The sequence below is a fragment of the Neodiprion virginianus genome, chromosome 3 (assembly GCF_021901495.1).
Source record: "Neodiprion virginianus isolate iyNeoVirg1 chromosome 3, iyNeoVirg1.1, whole genome shotgun sequence".
Lineage (NCBI taxonomy): Eukaryota > Metazoa > Arthropoda > Insecta > Hymenoptera > Diprionidae > Neodiprion > Neodiprion virginianus.
This window is the reverse complement of record NC_060879.1, coordinates 36,172,139-36,199,838: the sequence shown is the minus strand read 5'-3', so window position 1 is coordinate 36,199,838 and position 27,700 is coordinate 36,172,139. Positions and strand designations below refer to the sequence as shown.

The window sequence follows — 27,700 nt, the reverse complement described above, 5'->3', positions numbered from 1 at the left end:
AAAATAAGTAAGAACTAAAAACCATATTATCACTCTGGTATAAATATCAATTGACAATACCATATTCTTTGGCTGTTGCAATGGTAACAGGCCTTGCAGACACAGATGGACGGTTGGAGGCAACGCTCGAGAATTCTGGTGGATCAGATTCATGCAGTGGACCCTTACTATATTCTCGGGGGTGATGCGAATCCCCGCCAACCCGGGCTCATTTCTTACGCAGATATCGCTGCGGGCCGCATGAGTCCAAATTCTAGAGGCGGTAGTCCTCAGAGGGCCCAACGCGATGAGCCTCCTCCTCAGGTGCTTGTGCACGTTCTGCATCCGACGCCGGCTAGGCAAACCGTTGTAGAAACCGTTAGTATCTCGGAGCCACAAGTGCCCGTTCAGCCCGTTCAGTATCAGCAGCAACCCGAACCAGCTGCGGTCGAACAAGTATCGACACAGCAGGTAACAGCCGTCGAGTATAAACGAGAGAAACAAAGCCGAACGATATCGGCGAGTAAAGTTAGCGCCACTGAAAGGTCGACCGGAAATTCGTCGATGCAAAGAAACGTCGAACGTCCATCGAGACGCGGGCGTTCTCCGACTCGGAAGGAAGCGTTCAAACGAAAGGAGAAGGACTCCAGAGAGCCCCAAGCGGCGAAGGAGGTCAAGGAAGTACCTTCGATACATGTAGAGACACAGCACTACGTTCATAATGTCCGCGAGGTGTCCGAGGAGCCTCAAACGCGTCAGTCTAACACTCTTGCGCCGCGTGAAATCAGGGGACGTTCTCCAAGTCCGATATGGATTCCGGGTTCAACGTCTTACGCGGACATTCTCAGAGGAAGAATGCAGGCCGAACTTCGGGCGTCTTCCGAAGCAGCGTCTGACTCTCGAGACATGGTGCAACTTTCGAAGGAAACTCGTCATCATGCGCCTCGAGAAGATGTTGTCAATCTAAATCAGAGCGCGGAAATGGTCGTCAGCCACGTTGAAGAGTCTGTGGCTCAACCCACTCACACAATGGAAGAAGGCAAGCTACCAATCGAAGCTCATAATATTCCCGCTGGCCCTCAAGCTCCCAACGTTGTTACAGACTCGTATCAAAACATAAGTCAGTTGGACGGTTCAAAAAATGTTGAGGAAATAAGCAGAGAACAGATAACCCGTTACACCAAAGAGACGACAAATTGGGCCGACGAACCGGTGGAAGGTTACAACGTAATCGAAAATAAGCACTACGAAACTATCAATAGACCTCCCGCAGAGATTTACGACTACATTCATCCTATGCCGGAACTCGTCGGTTACATAAACTCACAACTTGGTGCCTATCCGGTAACTTCTTACGTCTACGCACCGGACTCGCAGCAGGTCCAACAGTTGGACGCGATTCCATTGAATCCTTACGAAAGTCACATGGTCGGTTACACAAGCGAGCATTACGTTACGCAGGGATCTTACTTGCCGACGACTGCAGAATTGTATCATCAACATCAGCAAACAATTGTACAGCAAACACCTTCTAGTAATGTAATTGAGATGGAGCAACAACATGTGCCGGATGATTTCTCTTTCAATCAAAATATCCCTCAAAATAATGTGCCAGTATTAACTGAACCAGCCGAACAAATAAGCGAGCACGTCGAGCACATCGAGCACAAAGAACAAGTTGTTACACAAACTAGTTCAGTTATTTCTACCAGTGAAATGACTTTACGACACGAACAGAGAGAAGGTTCTTTACCTGCTTCTGATTCTCGTGGAAAATCCTTCTCTTATGCACAAATATTATCGCAAGGACTTAGTCCGAAAGCCACGACGCCTCCTAGGGAAAAAAGTGATAGTGAACAACAGCCACGCAGATCCTTATCGCCAAAAGAATCTTCCCCTCCACAATATGCTAAACCTCAGCAGACGGGCAATTTGGAAAAGACCCAGTTCTCGCAAGTGAAGAAAGATAATGAGTGGGACGTTATGAAGAAGAAAGAGATAAAGAAAAAACAGTATCAGGAAGACAGACCCCAACGTGAGGATGATAGGAAGGGATGGAAATCCAATCGGCGAACTGAGAGAAATACTCCTCCGAGACAATCGAGCGGAAGTACAACTACTATAACGGTGATGAAAGAACTAACCGAGCTGAAGAAAAATGTTGATAATATTCAAAGGCAGAGCCCAAGTGCCGTCGTTGAGCAGAGTGCCCACGATGCGCAGCAAGCAAAGAAACGCAAACCAAAAAAGAAGAAGATAGAGAAGTCTCAAGACGATGAGATTGAAAAGGCGCTCAAAGAAATCGAAGATATGAATAAACATAAGCCGAAAACAGGGAAGGAGAAATCCAAAGGTTCAAATAAACCGAAAGAGAACATTATCCTCACTGAAGAGGTCAAGATTGATAACGACTCTGCAACGCAGAATATTCAGAGACCAACAAATGAAGAAAAATTCAAAGAGGCAAAGAAGCCTGTGAACGGTATAGAATCAAAGGAGAAATCCAAGCCTAGAAATGAACCAAAGCCTAAAGAACAAACTAAGGTAAAGCAAGAAACTCAGCTGCCGGAAAAATCCGAGGCACAGGTTATTTCAGAAAATAGAGATAAGAAAGGTGGTAAATCCAAATCTAATAAGGATGCTAAGAAAAATAAGGACAATGTCGCACCAACGGATAAAGTCAATACTACTAAGGAAATCATTACGCAAGATGTAGTCATTGCAAAGAAAGAGCAGCCCGAAGAAGACAAAATTGCAGGGGATGATACCAAGGTAATAGACAAAAAGAAAAATAAAAACGAAACGAATGTTCAGGGAAAAGTTGCCACGAAAGATGAGAGCAAACTAGATAAACAAATTTCCAATAAGGAAACGATCAAGCATAAAGAATCGGCGTCATTGTCTCTCTCATCTGTCACTGATGACGTTTTGAAAAATCAAGCTCATTCGAAGGAGAAAACGAAATCTGAGAAACACATTAATTTGCCAAAAGAAGCTAAATCTGCGGAACAAGTATCAACGACTGTAAAAACTTCTACTACAAAACAGGCTATTAAGAAAGAGGAGTCCAAATCGAAAGATCAGGCATCTTCCAAGTCCAAAAATAAGCCAGAAAAACAAGATACTCCCAAAAAGGAGATCAAACCAAAAGAACAGCTTGTACGTTGTCAAGTTGAAGTCGACGCGAAGGGAACAACTCCCAGCAAAGGCCAGGAAAAAACTAAGGAACAAATTTCAACTAAGACGAAATCAAAGTCCGAAAAGCAAACTGTTTCCCCGCAAAAAGCTCAGTCAGATGCGGAAAAAGTTCTCTCAGTTGAGACTGCTATCAAACAGGATGTTTCGATGAAGGGTGAAGCAAAATCTGAGCAGCCAAAAACTACTCCTTCTATCGAACCCAAGCCCGAGGAAGTGAAGAAACTTGAAACTCAAGTGACTTCCAAGGAGACAGTCCAATCTAAGAGTAAGAAATCTCAGAAACAAGCTCAGTCAAAGAAAACTACTAAAGTTGAAGCCCAATCTAAGGTAGACACACCTGCGAGTGAACCAATCGTACCAAAAGAAAAAAGCAAATCTCCTACGATTGAAGGGACACAAAAATCAACAGATGTAACGAAAGAGGAGAAACAGGTGTCGAATAAAAGCAAATCTAAGGCTGAAGCAAAATCTAAGAAGGAAGTACAGCCCAAGGAACAAATCATTCAAAAGAAGCCGGAAGGACCTGGAAAAGAAATGATATCTCAGAAACAGGGTAAACAAGAGGAAGTTTCTACTTCAGCAGAAACATTCACGACAACGATTCATACCAAAGAAACTCTGAAGACCACATTTATTTCCAAGGAACAAACAGTTTTAGCAGGTAAAAGCGATCTACAGGTAATGACTGCTGCAAATCAGGTTAAGATGGAGCAGCAGCCAATAGATAAACCTGTTTTCAAAGGAGAAATTGTGCCAATCAATGAAACTGAAGGCAAGGCAAAAACCGTCAGTACTTCTCAGCCCCTTTTAGAAGAACATCAAACTCCTGGCGAAACTGGTGTTCAAATTGACACAAAAACTAAGATCAAAGTTACTCGACAATCTAGTCACAAGGAAAATAAGTCGAAGACGGACGGCAAACCAGAGGAATCAGTTCCGATAACTACAGTAAGTCTCACCCAAGAGATCTCTTCAACAGAAAAAATTGAGTCAGAAAAAGGAAAAGTTGTTCAAGAAGATAAGCCTAAGGAACAAACTCTCATCGAAACTAAATCTATCCAAAAAGACCAAAGTGTCATTAAGGATACTGACATCTCTCCTGTGGGAATCATCGGCACATCTGAGTCTAAAATAGAAGTAATGAAAACCTCGACACCTTCACTGGCTGTTGAGACAAAAGTTGAACCACTCAAGCAAATACCTTCGAAACCAGAGGATCCTTCTGAGCTTTCGTCAAATGCTGGCAAGAAAACCAAGCTCATGGAACAACTTACCCCAATTGCTGGCAAGAACAAAACTGTCTCTCAAATAAGTTCCCAAGAAACAATCACTGTTGTAGACACGATATCCACTAAAACAGAAAAAGTTCGTTCAGATCAAAACGACTCGAAAGACGATTCGAAGCCCATAAGTCCTATTGTGTTGAAGGACGAGCCTAAGTTTGAAGACAAAAGTATCCTCGATAAGAAAACCAAGCCTATAGAAAAAGCTGACTCTAAAGAAAATGATACACCAAAGATAGCAACTAATTTGAAGTCAAAGCAGGAGATCAAAGATCAAACTCCCACCAAAACCAAAGGCAAGACCACAAAACAAATTTGTCCTGAGCAACCAACAAGGTCTGAGGAACAATCTATTTCCAAAGTCGAAGTCATTCCGAAAGAAGAGATTATTACAAAGAACGTGGTCGAAACGACGGTAAAAACTGTTACCAGTGTTCAACTTCAGCCAGAACAGGATAAGATTGTTGCTGAAAAAAACGTACCTGAAAAGGTAAAAGTTACTTCTGAAAAAGACAAAATTGCTCCTATAATGGAAGCCGTTGTTTCGGGGAAGGGAAAAGTTACTTCTGAAAAGGAACAAGTTCTTCCTACAAAGGAAGAAGCTGCTCCTCAAAAGGAAAAGATTATTCCTAAAAAGGAACAGGTTAATCCTGACAAAGAAACAACTGCTCCACGAAAAGAGAAAGTTGTTCCTGAAAAGAAACAGGCTGCTCCTCAACAGGAAAATGTTACACCTGAAAAGAAACATGCTGTTCCTGAAAAGGAAAAGGTTGCTCCTAAAAAGGAAACAGTTGCTCCTCAAAAAGAAACAGTTGCTCCTCAACAAGAAAAAGTTGTTCCCGAAAAAGAACAGGTAGTTCCTGACAAAGAAACAGTTCCTCCTCGAAAAGAGAAAGTTATTTCTGAAAAGAAGCCGGTTGTCCCTGAAAAGGAAAAGCTTGCTCCTAAAAAGGAAACAATTGCTCTTCAACAGGAAAAAGTTGTTCCCGGAAAGAAACAGGTTATTTCAGAAAAGGAAACGGTTGCTCCTGAAAAAGAAACAGTTATTCCTCAAAAAGAAAAGCTTATTCCTGATAAGAAACAGATTATACCAGAAAAGGAAAAGATTGCTCCTAAAACGGAAAAAGTTCCTCCTAAAAAGGAGCAGTCTGAGCAACAAACTCCATTTGAAACAAAAGGCAAATCTGTGGAGCATGTAGCTGATGCAAAGAGTAAAACTGATTCAAATGATGGTGCAAAACCAAAAGATGAAAAACCTGTTAAGGACCAAGTTAATCCTGAAGGTGAAATCGTCCCAACAAAGGGAGATCAACACCAGACCCAAGAAGTGACGGACGTTCAAATCACGACCGCATCGAAAACAGTCATAGCTAAACAAACAGTGGAATCTTCGGTAGGAATTTCTTCTGGTTTCATACGTGAAGAAGTAATTACTTCCGAAAAAGAAAAATCTGACGCACCGCCATCTTTCATCGTTGAATCTTCACCAGAGGAACGTACCTCATCAAAGGGCAAACCGAAGTCGAATAAGCAAAAGGCTCCCAAAGACAAAGACGTAAAATCTACTTTGAAGAACGAACCTTCCATAGGAAAGTTTGCGCAAAAAGTTGAAATTGTACCAGAAAAACCAATTACTTCAACAACCCCTGTAATTGAAGCTCCAAAAACTGACTTGCCCATCAAATCCGAAACTCAACTTAAAGTTTCTACCGAGGTTAAAATCGAACCCACAAAGGAGATATTTTCTAAGAATGAACAAATCTCTGAGAAACAAATCGTCGTCACAGAAGATGAAAATATCTTGGAAAAATCCACCTCGAAGGTCACGGTTGAAATTAAAAAAGCAGGTGTCGCGGAAATTGAGGAAAGGCTTGCTGAACCACAGTCTTCCAAAGTTAAATCTACCCCTGTAGAGCAGGCTACTCCTAAAGAGACTAAAATCGAAGAACAAACGTCGACAAAGAGCAAATCTAAATCTAACAAACAAAATAAATCTGTAACGGAAGTGAAAAGTGAGGAACAAGTAATCGTCACTGCTGAGAAAACTTCCGACGCAACAAGTAAAATTGAAAATAAGCTGCAATCTCCCGAGATTCGCGAAACACCCAAGCAACTTGTTAACAAGGTTTCATTTGAACAAACTATTAGTGCTGTTGATAAATCTGAGAAAAAAATCGATGTCAAAGTTGAAGTTTTATCCAACATAGATGCTGAACCTAAGAAACAACACAGCTCTCCCGCGACTGTACTTGCTGACAAGAACAAAAGAAAACATAGCGAACAAACGGGCGAGTCTAAGAAAGAGACGACTAAAATTGAAGAAACTAAACCTGCCACACAAGTTGTTTCTACAGTTGTTGAGACTACAAGCGCAACAACCAACAAGCCAGTTGATTGTAAGGACAAATCTGTATCTGTGGAAAAAGTGACGGTTGTATCGGAATCCCACAGTACATCTGTGTCCACCTCTGTAAAAGAGGATGTGCAGTTTGAAACTAAACGGGCCGAAATTACGACATCGATAAAACCGAGCGGACATCAGGATAAGCCTAAACAGGAGAACATACCAGAGAAATCGGGTGCTGGTACTGAAATACAGACAAAGCTGAACGAGAAACTTGGAAATAGCCAAAAATCAGAGGTTAAAAAATCATCAGCAGTAGAAAATCCGAGTACTAAGTCCACTAGTAAGCTAGATGAGAAAGCTAAATCCAAAGAACAATGGAAATCTAAGACAGAAAAATTGTCTGAACCTACGGAGGAGGCTGAAATAACAGAGCCAGTTCGGCCTGTGAGCGATGCTGCGTTAAAACCAAAAGATGAAGCCGATTCTGAGGGTGTCCTTTCTCATTTGAAGACCGATACAATGCTAGTAATTGACGAAGGTCCTAGAGAGAAAATCCAGACTGGAAAAGCTCTCATCATTGAGAAAACAGTTACCACCGTAACAACCACAACTGCTGGATCAGAGGAAATAAAACCTCCCGCTATTAAGTCTGTCAAGTCCGTCGAAATTTTAGAAAACGTTCCACTTCCGGTTACAGTAGGTACAAAAGAAACGGAATTAATATCTTTGCGACCGGAAAATGTAGAGGCTACGTTAACGACAACTTATGCTAGGGTCGGAGACGTCGATTCCGCGCCAATAGATCAAGTAGCTCAGTCGATAGGTGAAACTGTTACGGATTCGCAGTCGGATGTCCAAAGTCTTTCCGCGTATTCTGCTATCGTTTCGTTGCAGGAAGAGGCTCCTTTGTTTGGTAGCGTTAAGGACAGGAGTAGAAGTTATCTCTTAGCTTCAGATGAAGTTTCCCAGGTTCCAAGTGCTGTAGGTGAATCTAACAAAATCATTACCGACAAGAAAGAAATTTCGCAGCATTCGGATGTAGTTTTAACCGAGGAAGATCAATTGTTCATGAAGAGTATTGAGAACAATTTAAAAAAGAAGACTAAGAAGCGCCCCACCCTACCTGAAGAGTTTATTCAAAAAGAATCGCAACAAATTGTAAAAGAAAGCTTCGATTCTACCAGCGTTAGCAACACCAAAGTAGTTATGGCAATTGATTCTGAACAGACCGTGATATTTGATGAAACTACCAAACCTGTTGTCAAGGTAAGTGACGCAAATAAGCCCCAGGAGAAGCTCACATTGCAACCAATGGCATCTAATAAACCTGAAAAAATTAAACATGAGGAGAACAGTGAAATGAAACTTCAAGAAGTATTACCTGAGGAAGAACCAAGCGACACTAGCAGTCCTACTGAAAATCTCAAGAATTCAGCAGAAATTATTAAACCATACTGGATAGACTATCACCACTATGCGGATGCAGAGAGACAATTCCATCAGCACTACACTGTCGTCAAAACGATAGAAAAACAAGTCTTACCAGCTGCTCCTGAAAAACTTAGTCCATCAGATATTGAAAAAATAATCCAAGAATCGAAGATGCGTGATCCAAAGAATGCCTCCCTTCCGGCCCAACAGGAGTCAGAGGAAGAGCTAAGACTGCTTGCACTTTCCAATGAAGCTCCCAAATATTTGGAAACGAACTTTTACGATATTGAGTCTAGATGGGTCGAGAATAAAACGCGGCGAGAACTGATAAGTGCAACAAGTGCAGAAGAAGCAGAGATCAAACCTTCTACAGACACTCAGGCCGATTTGCAATCGAAGTACGATGTTTCTGAGGTGAATAAACCAGCTCCGAAAGAGTATTCTAAAACTACTCAACATGAAATAGATGAGCAAACAACATCGAAAATAATCATTGACTTGCCAGTTCCAGAGCAGAAAGCAAAATCCGATAACGACAAACCCACAAACGTGTTGCAAGATACAAAAGTAACAAAGTCTGAACGTTCCACGGTACATGAGTCTCAAGTAGCTACCGTACATATTGTAAAAACGACTAAGGAAGAACATACCAGTGAAGGTGAGCTACTTACCTCTACAAGCGGCAAGGATGTTGCTGTTAAAGGAAAAGTGGAAGAGAAAGAAGCTTCGAAAAAGACCAATCCAACGGCTAAGCCTATAGAAAAGCCAATTGAAGAAAATGCTCAAAAACCAGTAGAGCAAATAGATGCGAGAGACCAGAAAAGTAAAATTGTTTATACGGCAGAAAAGACGACTGATTCCAAAATCAAAGTCCAAACTGATGCTAAGCAGGATACTACCATCATTAAGAAAGATTCTGAACCAAGTAAGGAAGAAGAGAAACATGTGAAACCAGTCAAAATTGAAGAGACCATTAAAATGGAACAAATTTCAGCGGATAAAAAATCACAGGATGAAATTAAACCAATAGGAGTAAATAAACATAAAACTGCAGTCAGTGAAAAGAAACCAGAAACGGAGCAGTTGACGGTGATACAGAAAACTGAAGCCAGTGAAAAGAAGCCAGAAACGAAGCAATCGACGGTGGTACAGAAAACTGAAGCCAGCGAAAAGAAACCGGAAACGGAGCAATCGACGGTGATACAGAAAACTGAAGCTGTATGTAAGATTGGTGGCAAGGAAATCGAACCTCAAGAAATACAAGGAAAAGTTCAGCCAGAAGACCCCCATCCACAAAGTAATATACGAATTGTCACAAAAGATCAACCAAAATCTAACAAAATTAGTAAGCAGCCCAAAGATGGTAAAATGACCGATAAAAAAGAACCTACGAAAGAAGCAATGGAAAATGAGTTACCAACTGAATCTACGTTTATTCCAACACCACAGGCCGTTAATGTTGAACAGGGTCCAGTTCCTAAAGACCAGGAATCTAACGAGGCGCCCAAGAAGAAAATTCAAAGTCACGAAGCACTTAAAGTAAAGGATACGGTTCAAGATGTTGAAGTGGTCGCAACGGATACAAAGATAAAAGTGGAAGTCGAGGTTAACACCGAAGAAAAGCTAAGTGTAGATCAGAAGAGTAAGAAGAAATCTCAAGATAAGAAACAACCTGCTTCAAAGTCCGAGGTCAAACCGAAGAAACCACCGGCTACCAAGGACATTCCAATACCTACTACAATAACTGTGACGAAAGAGGAAGTTATTATTAAATCAGAAACTGCTGTTAGTACACCTATTGTGACCGAGGAAAAACTTGGAAGTCAGCCGACATTTGAGCACGAAAATTCGCAACAAGATCTGTCACTCAGTGTGTGCTCGAAACAGCCGATAGAAGAGACAAAAAAGAAGGCTGATGATATGCAGAAGCCAGAGGAGAAGGCAAAAGAACCATCCAAACCTGCAGATAAAATTACACCGAAGCCGAATATCGAAACGGCAACAGTCGTCAAGGATAAAAAGGAGCACGCCATACAGATCAAAGAAAAAACTCAGGAAAAAACTAATACATCGAAAAAACTAGAAGCTGTCAAATCAGAAGATGAGTCCAAAAAGTCTCCGGACTTGACAGTTAAAGTTGAACCGAAAACGAGTACTAAAAAAGCAACTGTCGATAGCGAGGAAAAGCTAAAGAATGAATCAGTGTCTGCAGTTCAATATAAACAAAAGGAGGAAGTCCCAGCGATTTTCGGACAGAAGGAAGAGAAGAAACCAGATGTCCCTGCTAAGCCAAAGCCCGATGAACCAAGTCAAGTTAAATCCGAAGAAAGAAGTAAATCTATTCACCTTGTCTCTGATGACTCATGGATGGACCTCCTGGACGAAGATGTGGTAATCGAAGACGATGGCTTTGAGGAGTGGGAGGAATCCAAGGTCAAGGTCGATCAGAAAATTAAATCTGAAGAAAAGATCGCTGTACAGCCGAAGACCAGTGAAAAACAAGCACAAAGTGCAGAAATTAAAATCAAGCGGACAACTGTGGACGAGAAGGTTACTGATAAATCCAAACCAAAAGAAGCTGTTGAGTCGAAAGCTCCAGTTGGAAAAGACGAAAGTGAAACGAAAGAAGTAATCCAGAGTGAAGTGGAGGTTCAAACTATCGTTCCGATCAAACCAGTCGAAGAACCTAAATCCGTTCATTTGGTGTCTCGTGATTCGTGGATGGACACGATTATACTGGACGAGGAAATGACTGTTTGCGACGATGGTTTTGACGAGACTGAAGTTTCAGAACCCCAGGAAAAATCGAAACATACTATCAAACCGTCACCCAAGAAACAAACGAAAGTCGAGGAGCACAAAAAGTCAGAAGCTGTTGTAGTAGAAAAATCAGTCAAGCAAAGTGAGCAAATCAAGCAAGAAATTTCAGTGAACGTTAAGGAACCGAAAACTCACGACATGGTTACAGAGCAAGAAAAATCAACTAAACCAACAAAAAAACAGGCAGCTCATATTGATTCCGAGCCAGAAGTGAATACCACGGAAATTACGAAAGGGAAGAAAGAAGGAAAGTCTAAAGTTGCCACATCGGTTTCCGAAGACGTGAACGTTGTCTCTAAGAAATCCATTACTCAAGAAAATGTACTAAAGTCTGTTCTCAAAACAGAAGAAACAGTCTCGCCTGATTTAAAGGAAGAACCCGCCAAGTTCGACAATCGACTAAATCCAAATGCCAAATCATGGGCATCCGTCGTTGGAAAGAAGAGCGTGACTGACAGCCCTAAATCTGACCCAAATACCTTGCAAAAAGTAGAAACTACCGAACAGTCGCTGGGCAGGTCTGAAGCAACGCCAAAGGTTGCAGCTGTCGAAATTATATCAGCTGTACAGCCTGAAACATCTGACTTGCCGAAAATAACAACTCAAGAAGATATATCAAAGACTGCAACAGTTGAGCAACAGAAAGAAAAGACTCAAGAACCAGCAGCGCCAGTTATATCAGCGAAGAAAAATAAGAAGAAGGGCAAACATGTCGAAGTCAAACAGGCCGAGGTTCTTGAAAAAGATGAGCCTGTAATATCCATCGATTCACTTACGACTAGTGCTCCGGTTATCGAATTCACCATTTCCGAGACTGATATCACAAAAGATGCTAATGGTAAATCGTGGGCTTCTATCGTGGCAAGCTCGACAAAAGTCTCTTCCCAAACTCATTCCGAGGAATCAGCTACTCTGACATCTCAAGCAATCGCTACAGTTTCGGATAATGACGTTGATATCAAGACCGCGATATCTACCAAAGATACTGACCAATCACTTCTGGAAAAACCAACAGAAACTAGGACACAAATAAATAAATCACCGACGCACGCACGCCCGCGCAAAGATAAACCTCATGGTAGAGATAAACTAAGCGTGGAAGTTGTGGAGGCTCCGACGGTACGTGACACTGAAGCCTTGGGAGAAAATAAAGAACCCGATATTTTGGCCTTGGTGATGTCGCACGAAGAAAACAAACCGGCAGAAGTTGATACGAGATCGCATACGGAGCCGCAATCTTCACTTTGGGCTGACGAAATTGAAGATTTCAGTCTCTCATCTGCACCAGAAGAAGTTTCCTCTTCGGATAACACCGTGAAAGTTGATTCGAAATCGTGGGCCGCCATCGTTGGGACTAAAACTACTGAAACATCCACGTCGATTGAGTCGGCTGTAATTACACGCGAACGCAGTCCAGTTCACAAGTCTGTACCACCTGTTTCACATGTACAAATTCTTGTGGAAGAAGTTCCGGAAGTTGAACCCATTGAAAATATTGTTAAAGTTGACGATCAGGGATTCATGGAATTTTTGAACAAGAAAGAACTGCGTTCCAGAAGGTCTAGATCACGTTCTAGGAGTGCTAGGCGAGAACGGAATGTTCCATTGCAAGCCCATGAAATGACTGACCAAGAATTTGGTAAACAAGGTAATGCTGATGCAAGATCTCAAGATAGAAGTGATACGAAGGTCGAGGTTAAACAAGAAAGTCTAGCCAAAACGGTTGACAGAAGTCATCCAGATACAGGTGCTAAGGTAAAAGATATTTTGACACAAGAACCTGATGTGAAGCATAAGAAGGACTCTAAAATCAAGGATCAAACAAAGCCGAAACAACCAAATCAAAAAGAAGAACCTACCAAGCAGCAGCGTGAAAGCAGATCAAAAACTAAAGACGTTCCAGATAAAGCTACATCTGAGAAGGAAGTTAAAGCTACCAAAGGTCAAACAAAGGGAAAGAATAAGGCTAAACCGAAAGACCAAATTGTTTCTGCAGATGAAGTACAGGCACCTAATGAGCAGAAACCAATTCCTCAAGCAAAAACAGAGGAAGGCATTCATAAATCTGATATTACACGGGCAGCAAGTGAAATTAAAGTCGAAAAAATTGAAACGAAGATTGAAGTTTCAAAACAAAAATCAGATGCGTTAGACAAAGCAAAAGCAATTGAATCCACTGAGACTGAAGAAATTGCGAAGCCCACTGGTGATGTCAAGGCCCACGAACCAAAAGTAAAAGAACCGAAAGAGAAACCAAAGGCGAAAGAACAAAAAACTTCTGCAGACTCAAAAACTAAAAAAGCATCGAAATCAAGTGACCAGGATAAGTCTAACGAAAAGCTAGAAACGAAAGATGTCGTGACATCCGCAATTGATTCAAGAGTGCAGGAACCCACTTTGGATGCGAAAACGGAAAAACTGAAGGTTGATAAAACTAAGGTCAAAGATGAAAAGGCTCAGGAAGATAAAAAGTTAAAGAAACTACCAAGTGAAGAAGAAAAAACTGTCGAAAAAAATGAGCCAACGAATAAAGGAAAGACAAGTGCTGAGGTGAAGTTATCGGAATCTTCCGTGCTTGCTAAGGCAGAAAAAATAAAGGAAACGGATAAAACAAACAAAGAAAAAGTTCCAGAAGACAAAAAATCGAAGAAAGCTCGCAAGTTGAGCGACCAAGAAAAAGCGAAAGAACAGTCTGAGGTGAAAGATAAAGCAAAGACCTCCCCTGACGCTAAATCGCAAGAATCTGAAGCATCCTCTACTCTTGAGAAAGCTGAAGAAGTGACTACCACAATAGATCAAAAGCAGAAGGAAGTAATATCGATCGAATCTGTTGAGACTATTCAGCAGCGGAAATTGAAGGAAAAATTGGAGTCAAAGCAAAAATACGAGTCAGATCAGACGCCTATGAAACCACAACCGCAAGAAATACAGGTTACACCCAATATAAGTAACAAAACCGAGACTAAAGCAAAGGAGGATATAATCTCTGAAGAAGTAAAATCTAAAAATTCCGCTAAGGTGGCTGAGCCACAAAAAATCAAGGAACAGCCTGAGGAGAAAGACAAAACTGCAGAAATGGCGTCGAAACAAGAAAAGCCTATGCCAGCTGAAGTTAAAAAACCTGAAACACCGGCTTTGAGCGGAGAAACCAAAGTGACGGATAAATGCAAAGCGCCAGCAACGTCGGAGAAGAGCAAATCAAAGAAATCCACAAAATCCAGTGATCAGGCAAAGGTGAAGGAAAATCTCGAAATTAAAGAAGGATCAATTCCCATCGTTGATTCAAAAGCAGAAATAATTCAAACAACTGTTGAACCTAAAAAGTCCAAAGAGAAATCTGAAATACAAGAGCATGAGACCCAGAAAACAACAAAGTCAGCCACGAAATCAAGTGATCAGAAAAAGACGGTAATTGATTCAAAAACTCTAATTCCTGAATTACCAACGAAAGTTGAAGACTTGAAGGACATAGCTGCAGTAGTACTGCAAAACCTAGGAGCTACGATAGAGAAGCCTAAAGATCCAGTTACAGTAAGTAAGGAAAAGAAAGTCAAACAGGAAACTAAACGTGAAGAAGTAAAACCAAAAGTGGAAGCTAAGACAGAAGACCAGAAATTAATCGTTGAGGAGAAGAAAGTAAGTGAAGTCACTCAGACGAAATCTGAACTAGATACTGGCGCTATTAAAACACCAGATAATCTCCAAAACAAAAAAGAAAAAAAAGATAAGAAAAAGCAGCCAGAAATTGTAGATAAGGACAAAAGTGAGGCTCCGAGTTCATCTATGAAATCTGATGAATCCAAAGAACAGTCGACTACGCGAAAGGAATCAAAATCACCTGAAACGGCACAGCCTAAAGAAGAGAAGAAACCCCAGACTGTGACCAAAGTGGAAAAAGATGTTGCAACACCTCCAAAAGACGTGGCAGCAGAATCCAAACCGAAAAATTCAAAGCCAATTCAGACTCAAGTCAAGCTTGAAGAAACAGTAAAGATTGCAGTGGAATCAAGTATCAAAACAGAGAAACAGGCGGCAAGTAAATCGAAGAAAGGTAAAGAGTCTGAGGAAATTACCGCTGCTCAAAATGATCAAGTACCGAAGAGGACGGAAACAGTGGAAACAAAGTATGATGTATCTCTGAAGCAACAAGTTGTCGATGGTCAATCGAAGCACGCTGTCCACGAAAAAGTTGAGACCGATGATAAGATTTCGATCGTTGCAAAGAATGAGCTCAGCGATCGAAGTGTTGAAGGTGAAGGAGTGTTAAAAGACGATCAAAAAGTACGTGAGGCAAAGGAGAAACCTAAAGAAGATAAGAATTTGGACATAGATAAACATCTATCAAAAGCAAAACTCGAGAGTCAAACATCAGACCCACTCAAAGACACTGTAAAAACTAGCGTCGAGACAACACTTGAGACAAAAACGAAGGACAAAAAAGCGGTTTCAAAGCCAGAGGAACCTACGGATAAGAATAAAAAAGCTGCAGATACGGAACCTGAGAAACTCCAGCAAGTTGCTACTAAAATTCCATCAACCGGATTACCGACACCTTCTACAACATCAGCAGACGAAATCGACAAACCAGGAGAAAAAGTTTCTTCCGCAATCGTCACAGAGCTTAAATTTGAACAAAAGCCGTTGAAAGAAGTGAAAGAAAAACTTGTCATTGAAAAGAACATCCAGGAGGAGGTCCCAGAGTCCCCTGAAGAAACGATCATAGAAACACAGCACCTTGAATCTGACACAGCACCGAAACAGAAAGTGCAATTTTACATCGATGACGAAGTACTTGACCTTAGTAAACACGATGAGAAAATCATTTTGCCGAAAGAAGAGTCGGGCTTGACAGCTTTGTCGAAATTCATACCATTAGACAGTGGTTTTTGGTTCGAAAAGTGGGACTACCACGAAGCAGAACGTCTTCTGTTCGAAAACTTAGCAATCGTTGAGAAGCCAGAAGTAACAAATGAAGACGAGCCCAGTGATAAGGGTCCACATGACAAAGATGATGACAACGACGACGATAATAATTCTCATCGTAACGGCCCGCAAGGTCTTTCCAATGGCCTGAGTTCGCAAACATCCGCGAGCGCGCCGCAGACGGAACGTTTAGTCGCAGATCTTCCGGGCGGTATCGGTAGTTGGACTGATTATAGCACTTACTTAGCTAACGAACCGTTAGATAATCATCAAGACCTTCCGCCAGACCATACATCCGAGCTAGTTCGTAGAATGGCAGAAGAGATTATAACCGATTTAGATGTTCCCGATAGTCCGTTCTCCGAAACCTTGACCTTATCTTCAACCCCTTCCCATGCCATACCGCCACCCTCTTCATCTTTAGGTAGACAGACAGAAACATCCAAGCAGCACTGGAGTTCACTCCGGGAGGTGGAGAGAGATACCATGGCAACGGCCGTGACCGTGGCCGAGAGAACCCGAAGGCTCAAGGTGCGACACAGTCTGCCATTGATCAATTTTCTTTCCATTTTCAATGGACAAATGTTTTACAAGATTTTTTTACAACTTGTTACTATTATTTTAACTGACATTTTTTGTTGTCAACATGATGTATTGTGCAGTAGGTGTTCGCTTCCGGCTCGCCCTCAACCTGCATGTCATACCGCACATCGTTCAATCCTCATCTCGCTTGCGTTGCTTCAATCGTCCCGCAATTTTGTACATAAATCCTCGTTGCTCAGGAACCCATATCATCTTCGTCGTTATCGTTGTGTTATCGTCTTTGAATCGAGCTGAATTTCGTCATGCATATCAATCGTTCGAGATTTTTTTACTCATTATATGAAGCAGTTTTATCCAATGCTAAAATCGTGCTTCAGCTCGGTTCATGCGACCGTCCTTAACTCATTAATTGTGTTTATTCAATTGACAGGTTTGCTGATTTCCTTGAAGCTAATATATTAATTCATCGCTGGAGTAAGATTGGCGTTCGTCGAATGCACGGCATGAATTAAGTGATTCGCGATATTCGTAATCTGCGTATTAATTGATTGATCGTTTTAGGAATCGATTTCGGATGACCTTGCATCCCTGAAGTTGGCAGTGACACGACTTGAGCTATCATTAGATTGTTTGCCCGGAGATAGCATACAGTCTATGCTTTCGGCACTTGTGGTGAGATTTTAGATTCAAAATCCTCCTATAACTCGTCTTGAGACCCTCAATGTTCCTCTATTTACAAAATCGTAATCTAAAACCCGCGCAAGACGCTGATATGAAATTGCTATCAAGAGACATGACAATAAACTTTCAGACAATACTAGCGGATCTTCAGGTGTACGACCGACAGGCAGTCGACATAAACACGTCATTGGCAACGATCCCCAGAGATTCCGAAACTCAGCAATTGTCATCGACTCTCAAGGAAATTCGTGCGCGAATCGCAACCCTTTCATCGCAAGCAGAGCAGGGAACTGTTGCGTTGGAGAATGCACGAAGTGCACAAGAACGTCGTCAGCGAGAAGTCCAAATCTACATGTCATTCCTGGATGAAACTGAAATATGGATTAGGCAGATCATCGCGACCATACACGAAAAACAATCAGTGACGGCGTGCAAGGTTTGTAAAGCGGCTTGAATTGGATGCTGTAGGTCATTTCTGGTGTCCACTAGATAGAAACCACTTTCGTAACAATGATGATAAAATACGTTTCGGCCCTGATAGGTGCTTCTCGAGGAAATAGAAACTCGGGAGAAGCGAGTTGCGGAAATGGAGTCACTTCCCGAGGTGAGTGCCCTGGCGAAAACTATGAGGGAGGCTCTGACGGACGTCGCGACGCGTCTACGATACAAGCAGCAGGTACTCAACGCTTACAACATCTCGGGGCTTTCGCACTGTTCGCAACACTCCACGCTAAGGTGGCGGGGTTCGCTTCTAGCTGAACTCTCGGGCGGCCTGCTCGCGCAAGCAAGCCTGTAGAGTGTAATTATTCATTTCTTCTCACGCTCCTTCATCGTGCCCTATTTTTTTTTCCATCGCTTCAATCATATCCTTGCAATTCTCACCCCCAATTTACACCCAAGTGTAAGTCACATTACGCACTGTGGTATAACCTGGTTTCGCATTTGGAGCAGACGATGTCAAATTTTTTTTTAATTTCGTCTGCTTCAAGAGAGAATGACAAATAATCACAATTTATAGGTATGTAGGAATCATCCTATAGTTTTCATGTACCTAATCATGGTGTCAAATGGTATTACTTAAAACACACAGCATGTTCCAGGAATATTCTTCAATGCAATAAAACCTTAATTAAGTCGTCGGTAATTGGTTCTACTTCTCATCTATCTATCTCTATTTGCGTCGACCATCAAGCTTTTCAGCGTCTATACGCTCGTCTAAGCTGTACGCAAACAATCAGAAGAAGCTTTACTATCGTTTTCAGAACCGATGTTTAATTCAGTACAGTAGAATCAAATTTGCATATTTAAGTACTGCTTGCTATTGTCTGCGTAGATTGTATATTCTTGCTTATATTATCGTTTATTCATCCCATCACTGATATACGTATATTATTTTGTATCTTTCTGCATATCATTTATCATAGCTCATATTTACTATACATATTTGTTAATGTAAAAAGATAGATGTAATTGTAGGAGTTGCATGTACTTAAGGAATGTTAATTCATCATTGTATTTTGACATAATTAAACTTTTCTGATTAATTCCCTATCGTTATTTTAATCTCTGCTGTATACTCTGTTAAATGTTGCATTATTACCGATCTGCAAATATTATGCGTCCTTAATTGAAAAATCAGACGAAAACTGATTTTATCAATATTTAAAGAGCACAATTCATAATCAAACTAAGTGAACGATGACTCCGGAAAATTTGTTACTCGAATCTCGCAAAATACTTTTGTGATAGATTCAAGAAAAACTACCACAACGTACTCGTAAATTTTATTTTCTCGTAAATCTGTTTGATATCAAAATAAAATAATGTTCGCTTCAGAACAGATTATCTCTAAATATGTAATCCATGACTACAGAAACATAATTTCTCGGTAGATTAGACGACAATTTGTCATTTTCAGTGAGTCATTACTAATCGTTTTCGCTAACTTGTCACTTAGTCAACTCTTATACAATATTCGGTGCTCTCGATATTTTTATGAATATGTAATATCCTCGTTTAAAAGTAGCCGCATGTGGCAAATTTTTAGAATAAAACCAAATGATTTTATGGCACGGAATTTTTTTCCAAAAAAAGATAGAAATTTTAAATGTAAATTACATTCATAAATTGCGCTTGATAACCCTCATGTAAAAATTAATATACCTGGTTCAGTATCTGCCAAGTATGTTATGCAATGATGATCTAATTTGATCGGTAATTTTGTCAACCAGCGTCATTGACCTTGCACAGTGTTCGTCTAGGCCAATCACGTTCCCTGCACGTATGTAATTTGTTTTGTATGCTAATCCAAATAAAGTCTTGGCTAATTCCTCGCTTCTGGTACGTCGCTAAGTATAACTCACTACCTAAGTGTCAGTCTGTATCAGTCTGCACCGGATGTGCGGGACTGGATATTTTTTCCTTTTAATCAACGAATAAATTCCTGTACTCGAGATCACTGAGCCAGTAATAGTTCGAGAAATAAAACAATTGAAGGATCTCTTAGGTCAATGCTTTCGAGTGGTTTGAACACATTTCTTTTCCGATAGAATATTGAAACTTTGAAAATGCACGCAATCTGTCTGCAAATTCAATTCTATTATTTCTCGCTACATACATAACTGCTGACTAAAAAAAAATAACAAGTGATAAACGTTCATCGTTAAGTGAAATTTCCAATCACAATCTTCTTCCCAAATTATAGGAGATTGAGGACTTAGAGGAAATGGCAGAGGCAGAAGATGACGCGTCCGAGCGTGGGGAAGGTACTTTAGACTCAGCGCCTTCGATTCACTCCTCTTTAGAGCACGAGCCCCATTCTCTGCCATCGCAAGCTGATGTTTCCTTGCAAACCGGTCAGAGCTTGTTACTCAATGCGATCACGATTGAAAAACCAGCCCAGCTGACAAAACAAACGTCAACGACAACAACAACTGTTCAAAAACCAGCTCAGCTCACGAAACAAACGTCCACCACTCAGATACCGGTCTCTACCGCGTCTCAAACGATGCCAACGGAATCGAGCACACTCGTGAAGAGAGACGAGGACAACGCCCAAACTCAGGAGACGATCAAAATCGTAAAATCTTCGGACGGCAATCACGATGTGATCGAAATAGCGACGAAAAATGTGCCTTCCAGTACGAGCTCAGAATTCATCAGACGCGAACAATTTGGGTCAATGCCAGATGACATAGTGGTCGACATGAAGTACCAAGACGCGCAGAAAACCGAGAGCGCGACGTCGGAGTTGAACATATCGCACGCTGCTCCGCAGGCCTTCGAAACTTTCCTGACAGAACCTGACGATACGACAACTGAAGTAGTGGTCGACGCCGATGGCACGAAGAGAATCATCGTTCGAAAGCTCCGGCGCACTTTGGTAACAAGCCAACAAACAACTCAACAACATTTGACCACCTTGTCGACAGCAGTGGACGGTAACCCGCCGGTTACGCAAGCCTTTTCAGAGGCCACCATGAGAGGCCAACAAGTTACCGTCACGCGATCGAAACCCGATGGAACTGTTGAACTGTCGACGACTCAGTCCTACGGGGGACGCGTTACCACTGGTGCACCGGGCGGCGAAATCAACGTTGAAGAGTTCGAGACGGGACCTCAGCATTCGCACCAAATAATCCAAGGCAACATTCAGGATTTGCAGTTTAAACCGATAGAAGGTGAACCGTCGGCAGTAGAATCTGGGGAGTATCAAACTACCACTTCGAGCGTTCACGCCGTAGTCCAGCAAGTTACTCGCCGAGTGATCAGAAGAACCAGGCGCACCATTCGGAAGATCACCATAATTGACGGCAAAGAAACAACGACTGAGGAAGTTATCGAAGAACCGGAAGAAGTGGAAATCGACGAGCAAGATATACCGCACATTAGTATCAACGTAACCAGAAATGACAATGAGAGAATCATCGATAACAGTATTGCATTTGCTCCTGAAGGTACCACTGGAGTTGAAAGACATATCTTTGATGCCCAGGCCAGTGCGCAGGTACCTCAGCCTCTACTTCCGGAAGGTACGGTGCCACTTACACCGGGAAGTCCGATGCAAGGACCGTTCTTTGGACCATTTGCCAAAGATATGACATCAAAATCTTCTTTTACAGAGACAATTCAAGCTCCTACTTCCATCGAGTCGAAGCCGGAAGAAGTTCTGAAGAAATCGGAGAAAGGTAGTGACGAAGAAAGCCCCTTAGCCGCAGAAAACAAGATGATAGATCAAGCTTTTGAGGAGCCGTCGAAAGACGATGAAGGAATTGTTGAATCGAACATTCAAACTTCGTTTGATGTTAAATCTGTGACTATGGAATCGGAACGTACCGAAACCCCTGTTGTGGTAGATGTAATTCCAAAGATCACAGTTGTCGAGAAACATGCTATGGAATATTTGCCCATTGAGGTAAATGATGCACACGACCATCAGCCAGCAGCTGGTCTAAGTCAATTGTTAATCAACACTGAAAAATGTCAAATTTTGCAGACTCCTATCGATGACGTGTCGATTGGTGATTCAAAAACCGAACCATCCGTAGAAACTGCTACTGCTGAGGATGATGTCGTAGCTCGCGCTAAGTGTAAGTCCGATGCACCTAGTAAAGGTGACTCACAAATCACGAAACTAGTATCCGGCACGGTAGAAATAGTAGAGCATGCAGGTAGCAGCACAGTAGAAGATTTTAATAAACAAAGTATCCCTGTGCCAGAAGAAATGAACCGTGATGAGCTCGTCAGAATTCAGGAGAAAGAAGCAACACCTGAAAAACAGCCTTCAAAAGAACTAAGTCCAACAGCTGAACAAAAATTAATAATAAAATTGATGGAGACTGAAAGCGTGGTAATAGAACCGATCGAGGCAGTTCACCAAATACCTGATTCACCTAAAGCTCTTGAATCCACGACACCATTAGTACTTGAAACTCAGCCGGTGCAAGATACTTTAAAACTTATAGCTGACGATGATAAAAATAAGGTTCAACAATCTACAAAAGAGAATATTGTCATTCCAGAGCAACCAGATAATAAAAGAGAAACGTTCACCTACCAAATTGTAACTCATCATAAATCAAACGATGACTTCATTGAACACGAACGTGCGAATGCATTGACAGACCCACAATTGAGTTCAGTCTCTTGCGGATCCGAGTACAAACCAGTGATGGAAAAGGTTGAAATATCTTTATCGGTACAGAAGAAAGACGAAGAGGCAGGTTCATCTGTATTCGTAAGAACTGAGGTTGAACGTCCTGAGGTAGCTCCGTATCACATAGTGAAGGAAGACGTAGACATTAATCTCCCTGCAGAGAAACAAACAGTGCACGTAATCCACAACAAAATAGTTCAAACAAGCACCCTTCCGACAACTGAAAAAGAAACCGAGACGTACCCTGAGCCTTCTGAAAAAAGTGAATCCGACGGTACAACGAGTAGGAAAATTCGAAAAAAGAAAAAACATAAAAATAAACCTGAAACCCCTGAAAAATCCGTTACAGAAGACTCCAGCGCCTCCATTACTACCACGATTGCTGATTCTACCGATATTAACGTACCGATGACAGATTCTTCGAAACATGAATCTGAACAGCCGCAACCGGACTTGAAAGATATTACAGAACCATTGTCTTTGATTTCAACTTTCCGCGATGATAACTCGGAACCGGATCATGGTTACGAACCTGATGACAAAACAACGGTAGATGAAATTTCTACCGCTGAGGATGACGAAGGTGGGAAGAAAAAGAACAAGAAGAAAAAGAAGAAGAAGCAGAAGGTGAAAACTAAGCATGACGAAAACTCAGAAGTACCTAAAACAACTACCGACGAAGCAGACTTCACGGATGAAATTATTCCTGTTGATTCTGAAGCGAGTCAAGTGGATGCGAAGGATAAGAAGCGTAGGCAGAAGAGCGAGGCTTTATCGAATGTTGAGAACATAGAAATCGAAATAAAACCTAAAGAACCGGAACCGATACGTACTGAGATTGAAACGCAAACTGTCGTTGAAACTTGTGACATAGGAGCCGGAGTCATGTCACCCGAAATACCACAAATCATCACAAGCTCAGCACAAACTTCACCTGAACCTGTAGTAGCGGACAACGAGGAACAAGAAGTTCAGACAGAAAAATTGAGCGAAATTAATATCGAGGTGCAAACTTCTCCAAAACCCGTCGTTGACGTGTCCAATCAAACTAGTAAGCCTGAAACACCAGATATAGAACACTTGGCTATGCAAACGGTCACGCCTATTCCTACACCGACCGCAGATGATGAGGTGCAAACAAGTCCTGTACAGGAAGAGAAACCCAAGATTGACGAAACTTTTGTACAAACGAGTCCAATTCAAGTCGAAAAGCCGGTTATCGAAGAAACGTATGTTCAAACTAGCCCAGTCGAACCTGAAAAACCGCGTGCTGAGGAAACCTCCGTTCAAACGAGTCCTTTCGAATCTGAGAAGGTAATCCTGGAGGAAAACTTTGTCCAGACAAGTCCTATTCACCCTGAAAAGCCGGTTGTTGGAGAAATGCAGTGTCAAACCAGCCCGATTGAGCCAGAGAAGCCAGCAATTGAGGAGCATTTCATGCAGACAAGTCCAGTGCAACCTGACAAACCAGAAATTAATGAAATCTACGTTCAAACGAGCCCAATCGAACTCGAGAGGGTGGCTGTTGATGTGGCTTTTATGCAAACGAGTCCAATTCCAGTGGAGGTACCAGAAATTGGAGAAACGTATGTTCAAACCAGCCCGATTGAACCTGAAAAAACAGAGATCGACGATGCGCAAGTACAAACGAGCCCTGTCGATTTAGAGAAGACAAAGGTTGACGACATTCAAGTGCAGACCACTCCAGTTGAAGGAATCACCATAGAATCTCAAACCTCTCCAATCCAAAGAGAGCCCACCAATGAAATAGAGATACAAACAATTTCACCAGAGCCCAAAGCAGTGCTCGAAGACGCAGTTCAGCAAACAACTCCATTGCCCAATGAGACAAAGGTGGTATCACAGGAAGCTACGATGCAGACTATCACACCAGAACCTGTCGTCACGACGGAAGTGGACATACAAACCAGTGTAACACCCACGCCTGCAATGCCTGTATTAGAAGACTCCACCATACAGACTGACGTAGTCGATCATATACAAATCGATACCTCCGAGACGCAGACAACCCCTAAAGAAAGCCCGCGTCCGGCAGTTACTTCCGATATGGAAATACAGACCAAGACACCAGAACCAACCACTGAAAGTGCTGCGCAAACAAGCACCATTCAAAGTCCAGAGCCTACCGAAGCCCCTGAATTACTAGCCATGACAACTGTCGAAAAAACCACGATAACTGTCGAAGAAGAGTCGCAAACTGTTGTCCCCGAAAAATTGACAGCTGTAGATTCGTCGATACAAACTAAGGTGCATGAACTTGTTCCAACTTCTGAAGAAAGCACTCAAGCTGTTCCAACTACGCTTGATATTAGTGCTCAAACTATAGTGCCAGAAAAAACTGTTGATCGTACACCTGAAAAGAAAGATTTAGCCACAAAGGAACTGGGAGTGACAAGAATCGTTGCTAAAAAAGAAGAGCCTGTTCAACAGCAATCGGAGACGGACTCGTTTACGGATACTTCGTACGAAATTCACGTCCAAGCCACCATCGAAATACCTGATAGCGCCAGTCAAAGTTTCCTAGATTTTGAACGCGCTTCAGCGATAGAAACGTCGCAAGACACGAGTATTACCGAAGAACTTTCGGAGAACGTTACGAGCTTGGAAGATGATACAGCCAGGCTAGGGAGAAGACAGCGGAGGAAAAGAAAACACAAGACAAATGAGGCACAAGAGTCGGCTCCATTTACCAAAGAAAAAGAAAAAACTGATCTTGAAACAATATTTGGTCAGCCTACAACGGCTCTTGAGTCACGACCAAAATTGTCTTATTCCGACGTAGCCAGAAAAAATTCCGATCAAACGAGATCTGGGTCGCCACCAGATTCTTCTGAAGAATATGCCACGAATAAACAACCGGGCAACATCGTTGTAGGAAAAGTATTGACCGATATTGACCTAAGCTCCATCAGAGCGCAAGGTAAAGTTTCGCAGAAATATGAAACCGAGGCAGAAATCATCACGTCCAAAGTTACCATTGCGAAATTGAAGTCTTCTGATCCGAATACAGCCCAAGTGCAGGTAGTGTCAGTTTCTCAAGAAATTTCGCCACACCAAGAACGCCTTACGGAAAAAATGCCTAAAGATGAGGTAAAGCTGATAATATCAACGGATCAATCTCAAGGCCCAACTTTCCACTCAACTTATTCTGATGTATCAGCTAAGCCAGCGAAAACTCCAGATTCGAGCCAAGTAGGTATAGATTCTCGTCAATCTATCAGAGAGGCTATAAGCATTGTAACAGCTCCTGAACCAATGGATACGACAGAGGAACCCCTTTCTCCAACGGAATCTGTGCTTTCCGCAAAAACTAAACCATCATCAAAAGTGGAAGTGAAATCTTATACCGACACGATTGACGACCAAAAAACATCCAAAGTTCCTGTGCCTTTGAGTACAGAGTATGAAAAACGTGATACCAGTCCCAACTCCAGCTGGGAAGACAGACTCTTAGTATCGCACAGTCCTGTTCGAAAAACACCTAGCCCAACATCCTTGCTCCTTGCGGAGGCGTTGGAATACGGTGTTCCGCAAAATCAAGTCTCACAGCGTACAAGAGCCACAAAAGTCATAGCAGACCGTGTAAGGAACTCGCAAAATGCGAAACAGACCACTCATTTATCCAACATACTTTACATAGCAACTCTGGATCAGGTGATTACGACCGAATCCATCGAAGAACTAAGTGGAACTGTTCAACGCGGTTTGGGCCAGCTGCGAGCTGCTGTCGAAGAAGAAAGTGATACAGTCATTATAAAACATACTCTGATCACAGTAGTTGAGACCATATCAACCTGGCTCGAGTCTGTGGAGTACAGAATTTTTCTGAGTAGGGAAAGTCCCCACGGACCTTCACACGACGACCTGCGAACGTTCATTGAACTGAAAGAAGAAATCAATCATGTCGAAGAAAGTGTCAGGGAGTTGGACTCTATTTGGAATAACGTCGAAGTGCACTTCGTAGAAGAAGATCGTGAAAGAATAATGGAGTGTCTGGATGCTCTACAGTCTCAGGTTCAGGCAATCGAAAACGTCACCGATGACGGAGAGAAGTACGCTACTACGGAACTTATCCGTTGGGACGAGTTCCTGAATGGTGTTAACAACGTCTCTCGACTAGTTGACGAACATCGAAAGCAACTGGATATCATCATAGCGAGTGATGCATCGACGCAGTGGAAGCTTCAAGAGCTAGAAAAAATTGATAACACTAACCGCTGTCACATGTGGAAGACTGGAAAGTTGGTTTCTGCCGCGAGACGAATTTTGAAGGATTATCCCGGGAAGATTGTCCCCGAGGACACTTACGCCGCTCACGAAATGACCCGAGTCATCGAGTACACCATCTGCATTGAGAGAGACCGACTGCTACAACTTCTTTCCCTCGCCGAAGAGTACGAGCAAACGTTGCAGGAATTTGCACAGATCACCGAGATAGCGGAGAACTTATTGGACAGTCCAATATCAGTCGCGAGCTTAGAAGACCTGCAGGAGGAAATGCAGAAGCATCGGAAATTCTTCGTCAACTTGAACCACTGTCGCGCCATTCTCGAATCTCTAGAGGGCAACCTTGATAAAGAGACAAGAGCAAAGTATTCCGATCTCCACGAGGAACTTCACAGGAAAGCAACCACGCTGCTTGACCAGGCTGCTTCTCGCGCTCAGCAGATGTCTCTGGCAGCTTCAAGATGGATTATACTTGAACAAGGACTTAAGGAGGAAAGGGGATGGCTGGGAGTTGCTCACCAACGGGTTCCGGACCTACAAACAGTCACGTCGTCTGACTATGAACAGTATATTTCGCTTTATCAGGTAAGAATTATTATATAATTTTTTTCGATTACAGTACTTAACCTTTTGGTGATGTGACTCATTGCAATATGGTTTTCAGTCATTATCCTCCGACATCGCGACCCACCATGCACGTCTAATTCAGCTATTAGGAGTAGCTCGTAGCTTGGAAGAATTGGTGCAAATTGAAGACCCCGAAGATCGATATGGAGAGGCACTGGATGTTATCATCAAGCTTCAAGATGAAGTGGAATCTTCTTTGAGGCGTCTCATAGCATTTAAGGATCGCTGGACAACCCAGGAAGCGTTAGTTGGTCGATTGGAAAATTGGATGAACTCCGCGGAACGTGATCTTGCATTTGTCCACGATCCATCGGGCGGTAACATGCGACAATTCTGGGTAAGTTTTCACGAATTTATGTTATATTTGTAAATACTTAAAGCTTTCTCTCGGTGTCCAAATCTCTCGAACTTTCTTTCATGTAGCTACGGGTTAAGAGCTTGCTCATAGATTCAGGTCAAGTTTGA

The 27,700-nt window shown here is 42.2% G+C and overlaps 1 protein-coding gene across 5 annotated transcripts in view; it reads left to right on the top strand.

Moving 5' to 3' along the window:
• The window catches only part of LOC124301690 (nesprin-1), a 137,703-nt gene that overhangs the window by 89,422 nt on the left and 20,581 nt on the right, over positions 1-27,700 (top strand). For 4 of the 5 annotated variants that reach the window (XM_046757059.1, XM_046757061.1, XM_046757062.1 and 1 more), the window contains 6 exons: positions 91-16,512; positions 17,086-17,196; positions 17,336-17,641; positions 17,747-17,881; positions 19,910-27,193; positions 27,273-27,572. In XM_046757059.1, coding sequence (XP_046613015.1) covers positions 91-16,512; positions 17,086-17,196; positions 17,336-17,641; positions 17,747-17,881; positions 19,910-27,193; positions 27,273-27,572 — 24,558 coding nt within the window. The remainder of the gene's footprint in view (positions 1-90; positions 16,513-17,085; positions 17,197-17,335; positions 17,642-17,746; positions 17,882-19,909; positions 27,194-27,272; positions 27,573-27,700) is intronic. The other variant, XM_046757060.1, reaches the window with a different exon arrangement.